This window comes from Carassius carassius, chromosome 21, assembly GCF_963082965.1.
Source record: "Carassius carassius chromosome 21, fCarCar2.1, whole genome shotgun sequence".
NCBI lineage: Eukaryota > Metazoa > Chordata > Actinopteri > Cypriniformes > Cyprinidae > Carassius > Carassius carassius.
In genome coordinates this window covers 16,468,487-16,484,785 of record NC_081775.1, presented here as the reverse complement: position 1 = coordinate 16,484,785, position 16,299 = coordinate 16,468,487, and the positions used below count along the sequence as shown (strand labels likewise).

The following is a 16,299-nucleotide window of genomic DNA, read 5'->3' as shown; positions in this document are numbered from 1 at the left end:
CAAGTCGCAAAAATGTAAACAAGCCGCAGCACAACAACATTTGCACAACTCAACGGAAACAAGCCACAACACAATGAAATTAGCACAACGTAAACAAGCTGCAATTTAACAGAAACAAGTCGAAACAATGTAAACAAGCCACAACATAACAAAATTAGTACAACACAATGAAATAAAGCAACAACACAATGGAAACAAGCCACAACACAGCAAAATAAGTACAACATACAGAAGTAAGTCGCAATAAAATGAAAGTAGCACAACACACAGAAGCAAGTAACAACACAGTGAAATTAGCAGAACATAATAAAATTAGTTCTATGTGCCATTTTGTCGATTTCGCTGTGTTGTGCACTAATGGACTACTGTACTTAAGGGATAGTTTATACAAAAATTCTATTTTGTCATGATACTTATTCTAAACCACTTTTTTTCTTCTGCAGAACACAAAAGTAAATTTTTACCCCATATAATGATAGTCAGTGGGATTTGTTATCAGTTGCTAAGTTCACCTCATACACCTGGAAATCAATTTAAAATGTGTCTCATTTCTACATTTTTCATTTCACCCCCTTTCAGAGGTTCCCAGGGAAGCCTGGCTGGATCATCTGAGCTGGATCAGAAGTTTACTTCAGAGCGTGACGGAGAATGAGGAGGCAGGGGAAGATGTCAGGTGAGATGAGCTTCAAGACACCCTACACTTCATTGCTGTTTTATCATCACCAGTGCTTTTACTTCAGAGATTTCCCACACAGTAAACCTGTATGTTTCTAGTCCACTCAGGCTTGACACAGGTGGGTATTTGGACACAGATAACCTGATATTCAGTGATAGGTTTTCATCTGAAGTACATGATGGCTGCTTTTCACAAATTCTTGTCCAGGAAAAAGTGTCTGTCCACACCATGTAGTAGTATCAATGTCCTAAATAACAAAAATGTTTTATTTTATGATCCCCTTTGTACAGATTTCTTCAAAGTCCATTTAAAATAAATGTGCATAAGTATAAAATGTATTTTTCATTTAGCCAGACATACCATACATCGTTTTATCATTGGTGTGAATAGACTTACTGACAGCAGTTCTTTTTGGTGTGAATAAACCTATTGAGAAACAAGGGAAGGCTCAAACAACTTTTTTTTTTACATGACATAGATTGGAATACATAATTTGTAATTAATAAATGGCTTTTTACCAAAATAATTATAAAGAAAAACTGTAATTGTTTTTTCATAGTATTTTTATCATATTTATATTTGTATTATATTTGTTGATTATTTATAATAAGTGATACATTATCTGTGCAAGCTGCATTTTACAGATTTCTCTGATTATTAACCAGTTATATGATCTAATGCATGTGTGTCCTCATGTATACAGTTCTAGGAAAATACATGCATTGTAAGCATTTTAAGTCAGCTACAGGTGTTATCAGGATATTATCAGAGAATAAACCAGAACTTGAGAGCTCAAGAAGCTCGAGAAGCTCTTTAGTTTGAGCAGCTGTCAGTGCTGTCCAAACTCACTCAGCCTTCTTGTTCCTCTGTCTCTCTTTGTACTGTAAGCCATATGTATCAGTAAATAATTGTTAGGTTCTTTCTGTGTGTGTTTGGGTGGATGGTGATTTTCCAGGGCGTATCAGGCTGTCTTTGAGGCTTGGTTCCTGCTGGTGCAGTGTGGGTATTGGGTGGACACAGCTGTTGAGCTGCTTGTTCTGGCAGCGCCTGAGAACGCAGAACCGCTGCTGTGGCTCCTGACGTTCTTCCATCACCCCACCAATAGAGGGCACCAGAGGTCCCAACAAACCGTAAGAGATCTAATTATGGCTCTGAAGTCAGTCAACCTTACGTCACAAGTTAAAAACCACAAAGTGAAGCAGACTGGAAAATTACTGATGGCTTCCTCCTCTTTGTTTTAATCTCAGGCAGTGGCCAGAGAAACCTGGACTCATCTAAGGATGCTATTTCTCACTCGTCCTCCCCCTCCCAGACACCTCAGTGCTGTGAAAGAGCTCCTGTCCTCCTCCCTTTCAGCAAACCTCGTTTTGCATTTGTTTTCAAACTTCACCGTCTTTTCCCACGGACCTGTTAGCATTATCACTGAAATAACTGACAAGGTGAGGTCTTCACTGATTCAGATTCAGCACATTGTAAAATAACATTCACCTCCTCAAATGCCAAAGGTTTGGTCATGCGAACCCGGTGGCCTATTCAAGACGAGACAAGGGCAGTGTGCAGCCCAATTAAGTTGTCATCGGTGCCTTTATTGACCTTACGCTAGTTCCTGTGGTATGCAGAGAACAACAGAATAAAATAGGCTGCTGGCTGGCAAAAGCATTTCAGTCTCTCTCTCACACACTTTACAAAAACAAGCTTAAACGCTGAGAGCTGCTCCCTTATAGCAAGGTAAGGCTTAGGTTTAATAAAGTCACCTCAGCTTTGTTTACATACAGGGATAGTTTACACTAAAAGCATAATTTTCACCCCCATGTTGTTCTAAAACCATGTGATTTTATATAGGAGCACAGATAGATTTAATATCATAATTCACTATTGGTAATCTTTCCCTACAAAAGCTTTTAAATCGAGTGAACGAGTTTGAACTGGTCCAAAAGAATGATTCATTGACTGAAAGAAAAAAAGAATGATTCAATAATCTGATCACTGTGATTCTTGCATTAACAAGTAAAAAAAAACATGATCACTGTGATTCTTGCATTAACAAGTTAAAAAAAAATTTTTTTAGCTTTCTTTGATATAATTGACCTTTTCTCTATTGTTTTTGTCAAAATTTAGAATTTTTAAAATGTCATAATTATGTAAAAATATCAAGTATTCATCTTTTTTTTTTTTTAGTAATTTCAACATTTCATGTAATTTTTCTGATTTACTACAGAGTGATTTATTTTTATTTGTAGATTGCAGAAATGGGCTTGCATTCCTTTCATCTTGCTTATGCCAAACCAATGTTTGAGCTCATTTTTAGTCTTTGCTGGTCTTTCTGTCTTTCGTCCTCAGCCCTTTTCTGCTTCTTCAGCTGTGTGTGTATTAATTCTCCCTTTGTCTTTGCTGGTAAAGACAATAATAATTGTTACATTGTCAAATTCTTGCTTTTCGCACCAAACTACATTATATGCTACTAGTGTACAGAGTGTGAGGACTTTCTCAGACGTTTAATAAAACACAATGGGTCACATCATTTATTCATGGTGAAATACACAGAGGGGTGTGTCCTGCACCCTACAAAATTAAAACTTTTTATAGAAAAAGTCTCAATCCTTTATGAGAATTGTAAGAAAAAGTTTTTCAATTTGCTCCAAACTATTGCACCTTTTAAAAATTCTTCTCTGTGTTCCGCTATAAAAGTAACATGAGAGTATATAATGAATATTACTTTACTACACACTTCATGGGCTCATCTCAGTAACTTCAGTGGTCCAGTGGAAATTGTGAGGGCTGGTTACCTAAATGTGTGTGTTTTCTGATGCTGGCAGGTGCTGACTGAGGCCACTGTGAAGCGCAGGGCACTGTGGATCCTAGCCTCAATTCGCTGCAGACTAAACAGTGCCACTATGCGGGATGACAGGGTTCATTCCAGGCTGAGGACTCTTCAGGACGCCCTCCTTCAAACCTGAGATCCTTGCATAAAAGCTCCTAGCTTCGAGCGCTCGCCGAAACTATTTATTAGGACAAGGAATCCTGGCGTGGCTCAGTTACGCACTGAAAAGCTGGGTGGGACGATATGGCATTTATAGAAGAGAAGCCCAGCTGCCATTTTTAACTTCAAAAGCAGTGGGTGTTCTCCCCCTAAACCCAAGAGGGGCCTCCACACTTGATGTATTGAGCCAAATAAAAGGAACACATGTATTTCTATCTGTGTGTTTGGATGACATCAAACGCAAATGGGAGAAAGTAAATTTCCAGGGATGTGATTGCTGTCAGATCTGTGGTTGTATTTCCTGAGTGTTTGGACTCGGGAGTCTTTGTTGTTTGACTGCGGAGCTCCATCTAGCTAACACGCTGTTTGTCTTCGCTCACTGTCCTCCCACACACTCTTCTGACAGGAGAGCATGCCGGAGTCCTTCTCACCGTGTGTGTGTGTGTGTGTGTACTCCCAGCGCAGGGCCTCTTGAAGAGTTTAGTCTCTGTGTACTGTACTTTCTAGACTCCATCATCACCAGTGCTTCTCCCTGGGTCTCCGTCTCCCTCTAGGGCCATTTCCTCTGAGAGTTTTCCCTATTCAGACTGCTCAAGCATGTTTATAACTGAAAACTGGGTCATACTCAATTTATGGCCTTGCTAAACTACATAAGGATGTCACTATTGTCTTTCATTTGGATGCTGTTCAATTACATTTAAAGTAATAGTTCACCCAACAATTTAAATTTGTTGAATTTACTAAATTTCAGGCTTTCCAAGATTTGCTTAATACAAGTATTTTTTTGTGAAATTTTGTATTAAATTACTTCCTCCAATGAAAAAGCCCATTGCCCTCACATCTAAATACACAAATCCTTTTGTTTAGAAGAAGTGTGGACTGTATTGACTTGTGAATGGTGTTAGTTCAGTGCATATTTCTCTCCTGATTCAGACGATTAAACTTTTTCAGTACAGAAAACCGTATCATGGATAGAGGACTCATATTTTAAAGTCCTGAACTCTTTTCCAATGAAGAAACAAACTTGCCCACTTTTTGGATGGCCTGAGGGTTGAGTACATTTTCAGCGGTTTTTCATTTTTGGGTGAACTATTCCTTTAATACTTATATAAATGGAACTACTGTAGTTATGTCCATAGTTACTTAATATGAAGTATTTGTTGAACAAAGAAATGGTTATTATATGAAACCACAATTATAAGAAAATGTGACGTTAAGCACAGAAATGTTCCTGAATGTGTGAAGTGCTTTAAAACACTAACAGTCAGTGAGTATATGGTGACATATTTAGTGTATAAACATGCGTCATCAGCACATATCTCTACCCCAAACATTTTCTTGCTATCTGATCGTGACCCTGGAACTTGACATGGTGGGCACGGGGTGAACGAGTTCAGAAAGTGCTGACGTCAACTACAACATGCATGGAAACAAGATGTACCTTGGTGTGGAAGTCCAGGTAACCCATCCCTTTAAGACTTCAGAATGAAACATACATTGGTGTGCAGTATTCATTTTTATTTCTGACAATACTAAATATGACATTTTAGTCTTTATTTGATGTATTCAAGCTTAAATGTGCCATGATTTTTTGTTTAATAGTCCATTCCTTGTTCTCTCTGAGCATCAGTGAGCAGTAGACGGTCAGATCCTGCTTGATTTCCCTGAGTTGAGCATGTGACTGAAGACCAGAGAGATCTGAAACCTGCAAATGAGAAGAGCCCCAATCAGTACAACAGAAAACCTTATGATTCATGGTCATGACATCAGAAATAATGTATCAAGGCAAGTTTATTTATACAACACATTTCATACACAACAGAAATGTACGTAAAAAGGATTTTAAAAAGTAATAAAAGATGCCAAAGAAAAAAAAAATATATATATATTTTAATATTTTAAAAATAAGTATCATTTTTGTCTTGAAATGCAGCAAAGTTATAATATTCTTGTTTGGAATATAAGTGTCGTTATTTTATTATATCTGAACTCTAAACCCCTTGTTTTTTATTTGGTTGATTGATGCATATGTGTCCATTTTTGTAGTCTGTATGCGAATATTATATTCAAATTGTTTATATGAAAGTTTAGGCAAAAAAAAAATCTTTTTTTTTTTCTTTTTTACACAACTTTTCAAAAGTTACCTATCACTTTTCATTAGTTCATATTAAATAAAAAAACAATCTAAAATAAAACAAGTTTAATTACTAAAACTAAAACTCTAAAATACGTGTATAGTTGGACATATAATCTAATATAGTTTTAGATTGTATGTCCAACTATCCACGTATTTTTTAGTTTTAGAAATTAAACTTGTTTTATTTCAGATAGTTAGCAAAGGAACATTTCTAATTTTATTTGGTAACACTTTATTTTAAGGAACTATCCTCACTATTAACTAGTTGCTTATTAACATGCATATTACTAGCATACTGGCTGTTTATTAATATTTATAAACCTCATATTAATACTTTATTCTCCATGACCATATTTTAAATCCCTTAAACCTACCCCATAAGTAAGCTTAACAACTACCTTGCTAAATATTAATAAGTAGCAATTTAGGAGTTTGAGGGAAAAGTCGTAGTTAATAGTGAATACGTGTTCCCTATTCTAAAGTATTACCTTTTTTTGTTTAAGTTTGTCTTAGAATATACATTTTATTTCAGCTTCAGACTATTATAATTTTTTTAAAATTAATATTTCTTTTATTTAACAATAACAATACTGATGTATGCATTTGGTCTCCAGGCTATGCCCACTTAAAGTGTACTGAGATGCATGTGTGTAGAAGCAGAGATGAGTTGGGGGGTGTGTGGACCAGACTCCTGTTCCTGCTGAACTGAGCCAGTGTTTCTACAGTACTGTAATCAGCTCAGTAGGCACGGGAGGCCAGGTCCATCTATCTCTCACACTTCAGCATGGGCCACTTGATGGAAGGATCAGATATGTGATAATGCGTTTCAGCTGAAGGTGCTTAGCACTTCATTTCCCACAAAATATCTCCTAATAACATTTTAAATACAGCCCCGTGCAACTAATTCCATTTTTACTAGCCATGGATGGTAATGCATCTTTAAACAGCTTCTAAATATAGTCATTTATGGCCAGCTTCTCCACAGCTTCATATTTAACTCCTACATCTGTCATGACTTAGAAGACGGCATGCTGGCCGCTGGCCGTCCGCTAACTCAATCTGCAGAGGTCCTTTAAAGCACAACTTCCTGTCTCAATTGCCATCTTTCATTTCATTTCACCAATCAAAGCTAAAATTGGAGCTGTTTTTGAAGTCCAGAGAAGCAGATGTTTGGTCTGTGTGGCCATGTCTCGTCCACATTTCCCAGAATTTCCTCTGGATTTTGTGGCCCAGCAGTAGGAGAAAGAGAACTATTTTGTTCTTTGCATAGTAGAGGTACATAGTGATGCTAGAAGACTTGAGTATAAGGAGAAGTCGATAACTCCTCATCTCACTGTGGGCTCCATTAGCTCAGTCAGTTTCTCTTTAGTCCTCATTACAGCCATCTCCACCCTCTCACACTTGCACTTCATCTGTCATGCCAAGCCGAGCGCTCTCAGCAAGAGTTTATGCTCATCGTGAAAGGGATCTCACAATCAGCTCATTATGAAGGCAACCACGTTGTATCGCACTGCTACAATAAAGTTTCATTTCACTTCAGAAACCCTCAAAGAATGTTTGCACAATGGTATATGAATTCTCAGTATGATCTTGAAAGCACCATATGCTGGAAAATGTTTTGGATGAAGCAATTGGGAAATTAGCTACGGGGGCGGAAAATAAGGGTATGAAAAACTAAATTCATCACCTTTTACAAAAGAAATAAGAAATGTAGCATATTCATTTAAACTAACATTCAAAAGATTAGAGCTGACATGATTTTTTGCTTACCAAGGCTGCATTTATTTGATCTAAAATACAGTAAAAATACATTCTTAGTTTTTTGTAAGAATGAAAAATTTGAAATGCATTCTTAGTCCTGACGTAATTTTCTTGAGCAGTTAGTTAATTGACCCTTCACAGGGAGTTTGATTGACAGGCGATCTGACCAATCATAATGCATAATCTGCTGTTTTCATCCAACAAACGAGACAGGAGAGTAGATTAATGTCAGTGAACCTGAACTTGAAAAATGGTGTATTGACGTCTTTCTGTGGTTAAAAGACCTACTGATGCTCTTTCATGTTTATTTTTTGCTATACCTAGTGAAACGTTAGAGTTCACATACCGCATGAACTAAGGCGCTACAGTGATCTGTCATGACACATGGCTCAAAGAGCACAAAAATTTATTTTTGTGAATTTCTTTACAAAATGATGACATCTGAAAGCAGACTTTGGGCCAGATTAACTCAACAGGGTAAATTAGCATTAGAGCACAATTCCATAAAAGCATCATTGGGAGGGGAAAATTCTGCGGGTGATTTACTGACAAAGTGCACATTAAACAACAGATGCATATTGACCAGCACAATCTACTAAGAGCAGTGCAAATGACTGCCTGCTTTAAGATGCTTTTTGTAGGGCGTTAAATAATGCCGCAAATACCAGTGAACTGACATGCATAAATTGTGTTGTGCGATTCATTTAAATACTCCCCTTCAATAAATTTACCAATCGAAACTCCTACAAACACATATTCAAAAAGCGAGTCACAAAAATAACTATGTCCACACCTTTTCAGCAATAATTTCCCACTGTGTGTCTTTAGTAAATCTTGACACTAGTAGTTAAACGTCAAATGGGGGTTTGCACTGATGCAAGCTGATAGTAAATCTTAACCCACAATCTAAACTATAGAAACGCTCCACTAGCTTTGTCTTTCATGCCATCTTCTATTTCTCAAACTTCTTTGACATGTGAATGTACAATCATTACACTTTTAGCACTTCACATCTGTAACGAGATGAAGAAAAGTGGGAAAAACCATTCCCCGAGGTCTCTCTCCACCTGTCATCCTCTCATCAGGTGCAGAACTTAGCCACTGTGAACAAAGAGTTCAATCACTGTTCACCAATCAGCTAAGCTCTGCACCTGCTCTGAGAGTATCTTCTCGGCACTCGTGCGTACGCACTCCTTCACCCACGCCGCTCGTCGGCAGGGAAGCGTTCCTCCTCTGCATTTTCTTGTCATCCTGTCAGAGGCCCACGGAGAAAAGCCATGTCTTCTTTTATTTCTATTTTCTGGAGCTGCATTAAGAGGGTGCCTCTGGTTGCCATAGCAGCCGTCCGAGCGGCGGTTGTGTGGTAATCCCTGGCAATGTGATTTTTATCTTAAGTCACAAATCAGCACGCCAGGAACCCACACAGCCAGCAACATGAAAGGCAAAACTTGCAGATCGTCCTGCTCTTCTGTGATGGAGCACACTTGGCTGGGCCGCGGATATGTCCCTCATTATCCCCATCAAGAAGCATTTCACAGGCCTCCAAACTCCAGAGACTCCAGCCCTCCCTTATGAGGAGCCGCTCGGATTTCAGCCCTGACACATTTCTCAGGAGTTCTCTTACACTTGTGGGATATTTTTACTGTTTCTGAAGTACAGCAATTGTAATCGGCACACTGAGTATTTCTGAAAGGCATGAACTATGGCTGCTTTTAACATCTAGAGATGAAGGGAACTTTTGAAAGATTTTATTTTGAAAATTGACTGGATTGGATTTTTTTTTTTTTACAGCTTAAACTCCACAAAAAAAAGAACCAATAATATGTAACACTATGATAAAGAGAATGGAAAATCTATAAAAATCCAGTTTTAAATGTGTACCAAGGTCTTAGAAATGTGCTCTTTTGTATTCATGTTATTGTTTTTTTTTTTTTTTTACTTTTATACTGTTTTCAAGAAAAGTAAAAAAAAGAAAGAAATGTCAGTGTCAAGTTGTTTTTTTCAGTTTTCATTTGAGTTGTTTTTAATTTTCAGTTTAGTAAGTTTTAGTTTTTTTCTGTCTGACTATATGTGGTTTTGTTATTTTGTTATTTTTCCATTTAACTTTAATTTATTTTGGAAATTTAGTTAGTTATTTTATTATAATTTCAACAATTATTTCAGTTAATAGTTTTATTTATAAATTTAATTCAGCTTTGTTTATCTAATACACACACGCGCAAGCACATGTTTCTATGTAGCCTTCATTTATTTTGTACATTTTATTTTTGTTCTTTTAGTACTTCAACATTTTATTTTAATTTTACTTCAACATTTCTAACTTTCATATGTATGAAAATAATGTGTGTGTGTGTGTGAGTATATATATGTGTGTGTGTGTGTGTATATATATACAGTACAGACCAAAAGTTTGGACACACCTTCTCATTCAAAGAGTTTTCTTTATTTTCATGACTATGAAAATTGTAGAGTCACACTGAAGGCATCAAGGGCTATTTGACCAAGAAGGAGAGTGATGGGGTGCTGCGCCAGATGACCTGGCCTCCACAGTCACCGGACCTGAACCCAATCGAGATGGTTTAGGGGTGAGCTGGACCGCAGACAGAAGGAAAAAGGGCCAACAAGTGCTAAGCATCTCTCGGGGAACTCCTTCAAGACTGTTGGAAGACCATTTCAGGTGACTACCTCTTGAAGCTCATCAAGAGAATGCCAAGAGTGTGCAAAGCAGTAATCAAAGCAAAAGGTGGCTACTTTGAAGAACCTACAATATGACATATTTTCAGTTGTTTCACACTTTTTTGTTATGTATATAATTCCATATATAATTCCACATGCGTTAATTCATAGTTTTGATGCCTTCAGTGAGAATCTACAATTTTCATAGTCATGAAAATAAAGACAACTCTTTGAATGAGAAGGTGTGTCCAAACTTTTGGTCTGTACTGTATATAACTGAAAAGAAAATCTTGAAGAGCTTGATTTTAAAAAAAAATTATTTATATAAAACTAAAGATTTTCTTTTCAGTTATAAAATTTTATCTTTTACAGAATTTTGATATCAGGAGTTGCATCACCTTGACATTTTGAAATTTAGATCCCACAAATTAAATATCAAAATGAGTTTTAACACACACACACACAAAAGTGTATTTGAATAATCATATGTAAATGTAATTTTTAATGTATTTCTAAATAACAAGACAAAAAAGTGTCACACCACAGCCCCCGAAATTAAAAACCTGAAAAGCACAACACCCATTATTCAGGCCTAATAGCTTTTCCTGACATTGTTTGGCGTATTTCAAAACAACAGGTATAGTCTACTATCAGAATTTAGCACATTTCAGAGCACGTCTGAGTGAGCCAGACACCCGATGAGTGCTGAAGAATTATTGACACCGGCTAGACGCTGACTTCTGAAGACAAACAGGCTCTTTGAGAATGAAAATGCTGCATTAGCGCAGCACAAATTGCAGGATGATCGTTTTGACCGGTGTGATTCATCTAAGTCAAGTGACATAAACCACAATGTCTTGGAAAAGCCACCCGTCTCCTCCGAGTCCCCAAACAAATAAAACTGTCTTGCCGGCAGATTAAAAGCACCTTAGCTTCACCAAAAACGCCTGTGCGGGACGACTAATGCATTTATCTCAGGGCCCATAAGTCGTCTCTTTCCCAAAGTCTGATGAGCAGCCCGTGTCGCTCGGTTAAACAGAATAATATCTTGGCGTGATGGTGAGATAGACGGCTTCAAAGCCAGACAATTACCCTTTCTTCTGCTCATGGTTACTACCATATATCAGTCCACCACAGCTTTTAAGGAAGCAACAAATTAGGAGTTGTTATGTGGACCAAGGGAATCCCTCCCTTGTGGAGGAAGGAATTTGATGCATTAAGACCCACGTCTCTCCTAAAGCCCCGTCTGAAAAAAAGATGCTGACCCGTTTCTTTTCTGGTGCTCGGGAATTGTTTGAGAAGCACATTCCGAATTCACCGTAATACAAACAGATCTGGACAGGCTTCCTGAAATAGTGCAGAAGAGGCAGACGGGGGCTTCTGGAAGAATGTGAATGTGGTGGTGGCCAGGAATAATGTGGGGAGTAAAAACAAAAGGGCTTTTAATGACTTTTGCATCTCTCGGGTACTGAGTGAAATTTTTCTTCAAAGCAACTCTTACATAATATGCTATTTTTTTATGTCAAATGTGTCCAAAAATAGCCAAGTAATGGGAGGCGCTGTTACTCAGCCATTAAAATCTGTTGACGGTGCAAGTTGAGACGGCATGAGCTGATTGTAAAACATCTCTCGATTTCCAAAAACCTTTTGTAGCATTTTTTGAGAATGAGACCATTAAATTTTTAAATCATCTTGTCTTCAAACTATAAAAAGCTTAGAAGGGATGTGACACTCTTACCTTATTTGACTGAGTTCACAGAATCATTTCCTCCACAACGCTGCATGCTGATTGTTCCATATCATCTTTAATGATGGAAAGGCAACGCCGTGCTAGTGCTTGCTGCCGGGCGTCTTCCTGGACCATCAGCTCACCATACAAATACCAACCCATGGCCTGCCACACACACACACACACACACACACTAGAATCAAAAAGTGTTTTTTATAAGAGAGAGATCTAAGCTCTGTTTCTATTCCTAGTGAGTTCAGTCATTACCTACTACCTAAGAAGCTCCCTTCCAAAGCAGCAACCTGACTGAAATGTAACCTTATAAATGACTGATAAATTAATAAATCAATATATATATATTGCAAACAATTTATTAGGGGATGAAAATAATCATTATTATTATTTAGTAAGTATTTATTGATAACCCAAACTAAAATAAATCAAAATACATTTTTTAAAAGTCCTATAAGCTCAGCAAGGCTACATTTATTTGATAAAATACAGCCTTTATAATCATAAAAATGATCAAAAACAGTATTATTGTGAAATATTAACATTTAAAACAACTCTGAATATATGTATGTGTGTGTGTGTGTGTGTGTGTGTATTATAAACATATATAAAATTATTTTTGTTGTATTTTTAGATTAATAGAAACTTTGATTAAAAATTTTTAACAAATGTCTTTACTGTCACATTTGATCAATGTAATGCACATTTGCTGAATACAAAAAAAAAAAAAAAAAAAAAAAATATATATATATATATATATATATATATATATATATATATATATGTATGCATACATTAGTGTTATATTAATTATTTAAATATGTTTATATCAAGTAAATATGTGTTGTTATCATTTTCTATTTTAATTATTTTTCATCTCTTTGCACTGTATTCTGGAATTGACTTTTCTAGGAAGGACGCATGTAATTCTGCCTTTGGCAAAAGTTACATATATCAAAAGACAGAAATGAAAATAACTTCTGAAATGTGTCATGAACATGCCTTAAAAGGCTGCTCATTAGGTCTGGGAAATAGATTACTGAGAACAGCTCATGTACCTGGTCATGGATCAGAAACTGCTCAACGTCTCGGTATGCCGCTGTGTGTTTGTGCTTGACCGCAAGTTCACACCAGCGATGTTTCACCTAATAAGAAAGAGACGGATAGAAAGTGATTAAACAAGATGAAAGCAGCTCAACAGCTCTCTAATAACACTGAGCTCACGGGACGTCACCCCCTGCGGGAATCACGCATATGGGGAAATCTGGGAAAGCACATGACTTTGGATTTGTAATCAGTGTGTTTTACGTCGAGGCAAGCGCATTTCAGTGGAGGTGTGTGCTCTGTTTATGTTCAATGTTCTCTCTCTCTGTCTCTCTTGTGTATAAATGGAGGCTGTGTTAGAACAGCAGAGCGGAGAGATCACAGACTGGCTCTGTCTCTCCCTTGTTCTTATTCCTCTTCTTGTTGTCTGCTGTCATTCAACTCTTTCTTCACAGTGACATAACAACAGGGCTGAGCACGGCCCAAAACCTGACCTCATACGTGCACTGGAGATCTCATTACACTTCTCTTTCTCTGTCACACTGAAAAGTATTAGGAGTGACAACTGTATTTAAAGGAATATTTCAGGTTACATTATTTCATTTCTCTATGTACATGCTCAATCAGCAGCATTTGTGGCATAATATTGTTTATAATAAAAATAATCTCAAATTGTAAAAGAGATTACAGTAAAATACAATGGTTATTTTGTTTAAATGAATTTATAAAATAAATAATTAAAAAAGGGAAGAAAAATTTAAATACACATCTAAATTAAATGATTGAACAAAAAAAAATCATTAAAGGAGTAATGTGGGAAATATGCTTCAAAGACTGGGCAAAATAGGGATGAAATCCAAAAAATCTGTCAATAACTTGCTGCTGCTGCTGACGTGCATGAAAACTAGCCATTTATTGGGCATTTCTTGTCCTCCCAGATTACTTATTTCTATGGTGTCCTTTACATCTATTAAATATATTTGAAAGGTATCTTTTCTTGTTTTTGTTCAGCCATTTTGTCAGTGCTTTATTATAGACTTATATGATTGCTAATTCACAACAGAAGACGATTATTAGGTTGAACGTTCAGAATACGATTCCATAGGTTATATTTCAGCACAAATTTCGCGAATGGACAGCGACTCTTAAGGAGCACGTAGAACGCGTTCATGTCAAGTAAAGTTTTTGGGAAAAGCGCTTGGAATTGCGGCGAGCGTTTATAACCTTGCACGTTGAGAGCGCTCTTCAGAGCTAAGATACATCGTTATCGGGAAACTCAACCCAGATCAGATTTAAGCATTCATTAAAGTGAATCGGTTCAAAGGAGTCATTAGTTCGCAAATCGGACGAGTCATTAGTGGACAGATATGCTCATATGCTCTGCGCATATAACGTTACTCCCAAATATATTTTTAGGTCGCACAGATTAAATTTCAGGAGCATATGCGACAAAAATGTTGGCAATTTCGAGCCTTGTAGAAGCTGCTAGAAACTTTGTAGAAACTTTCTAGCTAGAAGTAAGCAATAGCCTAACCAACATGGCGTTACTTTGCTAAGTTAGCCCAGAATCGTTTAACATTAATGTTATGGAATCATGACAAAAGTGATCAATTGATTGGTTAAATTTTACTAGACCTGCATATAAAAATGAAAGACAATATATTGGATTTGCTTACATGAATCACCCGTGTTCACGGTCTTCGTCAGTCAACTGAAGCTGTCCACGTGAGTAGATGGTTGGGTGTGTGCACATTCAGAACGGTGCGCGTACACTTTGAACTTCGTGACAAATTATTGGACTACTTGCGGAGTGACATGACGACATGATTCAAAGGTACAAAAAACATTGACAGCGGTGAGCGATCATTATGTTTACAAATACCCGACCCATCGCAACTGCCTACACCCCGAACCCCAAATAAATATAAATAATATAAAATGTTAATATAAAATGACATTGGCTCTTCTTGACGTAGACAAGGGTGGAACTTCTTTATATGGGCATTTCTCCTGGAAGAGCGCGCCTGCGCACACATCGACCAGAGCGAGATCGCACACATCCACGCGCTTCATTCAGCAGTGCTGCACGGGACTCGTTAGGGAAGAATGTCTCAGAGGAAGTGTGATTTTGGTTGTAAGAAAAAGATAACTTTGTTAAGCTTCCTTAAGAACCCAGCATTATGTAAACAGTGGATGCAGTTTGTTTTTCTGGAGCAGCTATGTTTCACAAGTGTGTTTGTTGACGAACGTTTTATAAACAAGGCCCAGTTCGACGGTGGATTTGCACATCGTTTGATACTGAAAGATGGTGCAGTCCTGGCTATAAAAGATCCCGGTCATGATTCAGAACTGCAGACAGTAAATGAAATGGCATCAAATGTCTGTTTTGTTGGCATTCGGTCCTCAAGTGCGCGTCACTCTTTAGCTCCACCCACGGCGCACCTCCAAGAGCTCCAATCATAAAGCTCTATCTTTCTTTTATAAATTTGATAAAACTAAAGACTTTTTGGGGATATGAAGGATGCAGCACTACTCTAGAAGTACTCATGATTAACATGAGATGAGGTGAAACTGTGTCTGTTATGTCCCCTTTAAGAAAATGAGAGACAGGTTCAAATTATTTTTGTGATTAACATTACGCCATGAATGCTTTGAATTTAGCTTAAGTGAATCACTGGATTCAGAGGCTGGACATGATGGTTCTGCAACATAATAAGGATATTAGTGATTTTAAGTGAAATCTGTCGTTCCCATTTCATCTCTTTACGCCTCTCTTTGGCTCCCCCACACGCAGCAGGGGTTTAATTGAAGCTGAATGAGTGGGAGATCACGGGGCCTGAAGGTGGCAGACATTTTAATGATTAATGAAGTAAGATTGTGTGAGTCTGTGTACAAGTGTGTGAGAATGTTTGCTTTAAGGTGTGAAGTGACTCAGGAAAACAACAGGAAGCAGTGGCACTGCAAAGGACCTTCCGGTCACAAATCACTGTCTATTTAAACAACATGTACAAATGTCACTGCGCTTACGAGGAATTAAGTTTTCTCCTGCCAACACCATTAACACCCCTCTGTCCTCACCTGCCTGCAAACCTTATCATTTCAGCTGATCGCTGTTGTGTTCTTTTATTCTTTCCCTTTCACACATCAGATGTTATGTCATGCATTTTTAATCAACTGCTTTTCATGCAAAAGTTTGCTCAGACATGATTTCTGTCTCCAATGTTCAGTCATTTTCACTTCACATATCAATACAAGTACAAAATTAACACCTACCAAGTGCTAAG

General features: G+C 37.3%; 2 protein-coding genes across 3 annotated transcripts in view; one reads left to right on the top strand and one right to left on the bottom strand.

Annotated features, from left to right (window-relative positions):
* The window catches only part of fancc (FA complementation group C), a 33,744-nt gene extending 29,873 nt beyond the window's left edge, over positions 1-3,871 (top strand). The window contains exons 12-15 of the mRNA XM_059503519.1: positions 580-673; positions 1,632-1,806; positions 1,924-2,115; positions 3,493-3,871. Of these exons, the coding sequence (XP_059359502.1) occupies positions 580-673; positions 1,632-1,806; positions 1,924-2,115; positions 3,493-3,633 (602 nt within the window). The 3' untranslated portion in view covers positions 3,634-3,871. The remainder of the gene's footprint in view (positions 1-579; positions 674-1,631; positions 1,807-1,923; positions 2,116-3,492) is intronic.
* Positions 3,872-5,153: 1,282 nt separating this feature from the next.
* Positions 5,154-16,299, bottom strand: part of aopep (aminopeptidase O (putative)) — an 83,261-nt gene continuing 72,115 nt past the window's right edge. For both annotated transcript variants that reach the window (XM_059503517.1, XM_059503518.1), the window contains exons 15-17: positions 13,030-13,116; positions 11,969-12,124; positions 5,154-5,361 (exon numbers count right to left, since the gene is read on the bottom strand). In XM_059503517.1, coding sequence (XP_059359500.1) covers positions 11,984-12,124; positions 13,030-13,116 — 228 coding nt within the window. In that variant the 3' untranslated portion in view covers positions 5,154-5,361; positions 11,969-11,983. The remainder of the gene's footprint in view (positions 5,362-11,968; positions 12,125-13,029; positions 13,117-16,299) is intronic.